This window comes from Phoenix dactylifera, chromosome 2 (genome assembly GCF_009389715.1).
Source record: "Phoenix dactylifera cultivar Barhee BC4 chromosome 2, palm_55x_up_171113_PBpolish2nd_filt_p, whole genome shotgun sequence".
Lineage (NCBI taxonomy): Eukaryota > Viridiplantae > Streptophyta > Magnoliopsida > Arecales > Arecaceae > Phoenix > Phoenix dactylifera.
Genome location: NC_052393.1, coordinates 4,581,714 through 4,584,470, shown reverse-complemented (window position 1 = coordinate 4,584,470; position 2,757 = coordinate 4,581,714). Strand labels below are relative to the sequence as shown.

Sequence of the window (2,757 nt, the reverse complement as noted above, 5' to 3'; positions counted from 1 at the left end):
CAGATACCATGTAACATGGCCTGCTCAAAGCCTGATTTACATAGACATAGGCATAGGCATCTAAGTCTCCAAGAATAAATCGATCATATTGTTAAGCATTTACATTATTGTGCGTTATAATGAATATTTGAATGCCCAATCATGCGTTTTAGTTAGAGGGAATGCCCGAGCTATGCGTTGATTATTAACATCATCCTGTTGACGATATATTTTTAGAATATTCGAAATTTTATCTATAAACATTTTGGATATTTTAGAATATCCAAAGTGTTGTGTTTGGTATGCATGATCTTAGACCTGGAAAGGTCACAACGTAGAGAATCAACTGCAGCTGAAAAACAGCAAAAGATTAAGGATATAATGCTTTCCATCGTGGATGCATCGCACCAATATTTTGACGGAGATTGAGCGCTTTGGATTCACATGCATTTTAGTTATGCTGGTTGGAGAGCCCATTCCTTGGTCATGAGGATTCGCAATTAGTTTTCCTTCTTGTGCGTGTGCAGGGTACCGAGCAAGCTCGAACTTTTTTCCCCTGGACCTATCGGGTATAAGATGTAAACCTGAACCCGACCCAATTACTGTTTTAAGCCATGCAAGCCCAATTCAAGGAATGTCAGGTCTTAATCACCTGATTATTTCATTTCTTCGGATTTGCTGGTCCAAGTCTGAAACTGCGGGCATAAATCACATCACGCATAAAACACGAAGACACCGACTCCAATTAATCATCTGAGTGATCATATGGCTACCAAGCTTGATACGAAGAGGCTAGTGATCAGAACTAGCATCTATGTCAATCACGAACCGGTAACGAACATCGTTCCTCGCAATCCTATCCAGTGCCTCATTGATCTGATCTGGTTTCACAAGCTCGATGTCGCAGGTGATGTTGTGCTTCCCACAGAAGTCCATCATCTCCTGCGTCTCTTTCATGCCTCCGACCATGCTTCCAGCCACGTTCCTCTTGCCTATAAAACCACAGACATATGGGATGCTTAAGAGATAAGTAGGAAACAGAAACCAACCATGGAAGTTTGTTAAGTTCAGTTCCTCACCAAAAATCAATGGGAAGGAAGGAAGATCCACCGGTTTATCAGGAACTCCGACTAAGACCAAGGTACCACGCACCGTGAGCAGATTCAGGATTGGCCCCAGGGCGTGCTTCACAGGTACTGTGTCAATGATGCAGTCTAGGCTCCTCGCCCCACTCTGATGCCATGCCGATTAAGGACTTCTTCTGAGCTTACATATATATATATAGTCTGCTTCAAGAAGAGGAAAAACTGAATCAGAGTTCTGCATGTTACCTTCATTCTTTCGATATCGGTGCTGACAATGAAGTCATCAGCGCCGAGTCTTTCTTTGGCATCCTTCTCCTTGGAGGGGGTCGTGCTGATAGCTGTAACATGAAGTCCAAAGGCCTTCCCAAACTTGACGGCCACATGACCAAGGCCTCCGAGGCCGACCACCCCAAGCTTCTTGCCGGGCTGGCACATGTAGTGTTTCATTGGGCTGAACACAGTGATCCCCGCACATAGCAGGGAAGCTGCCGCATCCAGTGGAAGGCTATCTGGGACATGGACAACGTATCTTGAATCATGTCGATCGCAAAATATGAAGTTTTTGTTGTCAGCAGCGCGCATCAATATATTAACCATGCCAGCTTCAGAGCACCGAATCCCTTCAGAGCATATAGCTAGGGAGAAGAAATTTATGATAGCTAGGTTACCTCTTGTCAGCCACGAGCATTTTGGAAAAGCCACCATAGGTGATGCTGCCGTCCCAGAAGAAACCATTGTAAGTGAATTGGACATCGTCGCAGTAGTTCTCCTCGGAGGCTTTGCAGAACTCGCACTCGAGGCAACTCGCAGCCAGGAAACCGACTCCGACACGGTCGCCCACCTTAAAGTTGGTCGCGTTGCTCCCCACCTTGGTGATCACTCCAGTGATCTCATGCCTGACATAATTAATTAGTCAGCACAGATTGCTGGTTAATTCGCCAGAGGTAAGCAAGCCAGCATGGGATCATATTAAATAGATTCAGATAGAAGTAAAACATAAGTTCCTTGAATGATAAAAGTAATTCAATTCCTGATTTTTATAAATAAATTTTAAAAATTAAAAAATAAAAATGATGCCAATAATGAGGTGAGAGGCATAGAGAGAGAGAGAGAGAATATGTGTGTACCCAGGCACAACGGGGTACTTGGTGATGCCCCAGTCGTTCCTGGCCTGGTGGAGATCAGTGTGGCAGATGCCGCAGTAGAGTATCTTTATGGTCACGTCGTCCTCCCCGTTCTCCCTAACCATGAACACCATGTCACGCAACTTATTGAACAAATCATTAATTACTGACGGTCTAACCAACGTTAGAGAACAACAGAACCCAAGAACGCACGCAGCTAAACGGAAACAGACAAGACCATACCTTCTCTTGAAGACAAAAGGCGCTATCTTCCCGCTCGAGTCCATCGCCGCCCATCCTTCCACCGTCTGCGTGTGGTTTGGCGTCGTCTCCGTCATCTCTACTTCTCTCTCTTTTTCTTAGAAGAACTCCTCTCCGTGTTCTTTCAGGGTTGACGCTCTCTCCTACTTATACGGAAACAATTCCACCCATCTATTTCCACAAACCTTGTGGTTCTCCTTGCTATGATAAGCACGTTACAGCTAACACCCATCTACTCTGTCGTCCTAGCATTTACAAGCAGCAAGCTCTCATAGGGGAATATTAATACAATTTAGTTCTTTCTCATT

At 44.7% G+C, this 2,757-nt stretch overlaps 1 protein-coding gene across 1 annotated transcript; it reads right to left on the bottom strand.

The window, feature by feature from the left end:
• Window positions 1-727: 727 nt before the first annotated feature.
• On the bottom strand, window positions 728-2,541 carry LOC103719588 (probable cinnamyl alcohol dehydrogenase 6). The gene is made up of 6 exons (XM_039115345.1): window positions 2,432-2,541; window positions 2,192-2,305; window positions 1,733-1,960; window positions 1,311-1,593; window positions 1,059-1,212; window positions 728-971 (listed from the first exon to the last, which is right to left on the bottom strand). Exons 1-6 carry the CDS (start codon window positions 2,524-2,526, stop codon window positions 772-774), a joined length of 1,074 nt encoding a protein of 357 aa, XP_038971273.1. The 5' UTR covers window positions 2,527-2,541; the 3' UTR covers window positions 728-771.
• Between the last annotated feature and the right edge of the window lie 216 nt (window positions 2,542-2,757).

What these genes read in the sequence shown, in the direction of transcription:
- LOC103719588 (XM_039115345.1), bottom strand. Translation starts at nt 2,526, where the DNA reads ATGACGGAGACGACGCCAAACCACACGCAGACGGTGGAAGGATGGGCG. An exon ending in AAGTACCCCGTTGTGCCTGG is followed by an intron (nt 1,961 to 2,191) that starts GTACACACATAT and finishes TAATTATGTCAG; the next exon opens with GCATGAGATCACTGGAGTGA. An exon ending in TTCCTTCCCATTGATTTTTG is followed by an intron (nt 972 to 1,058) that starts GTGAGGAACTGA and finishes GTGGTTTTATAG; the next exon opens with GCAAGAGGAACGTGGCTGGA.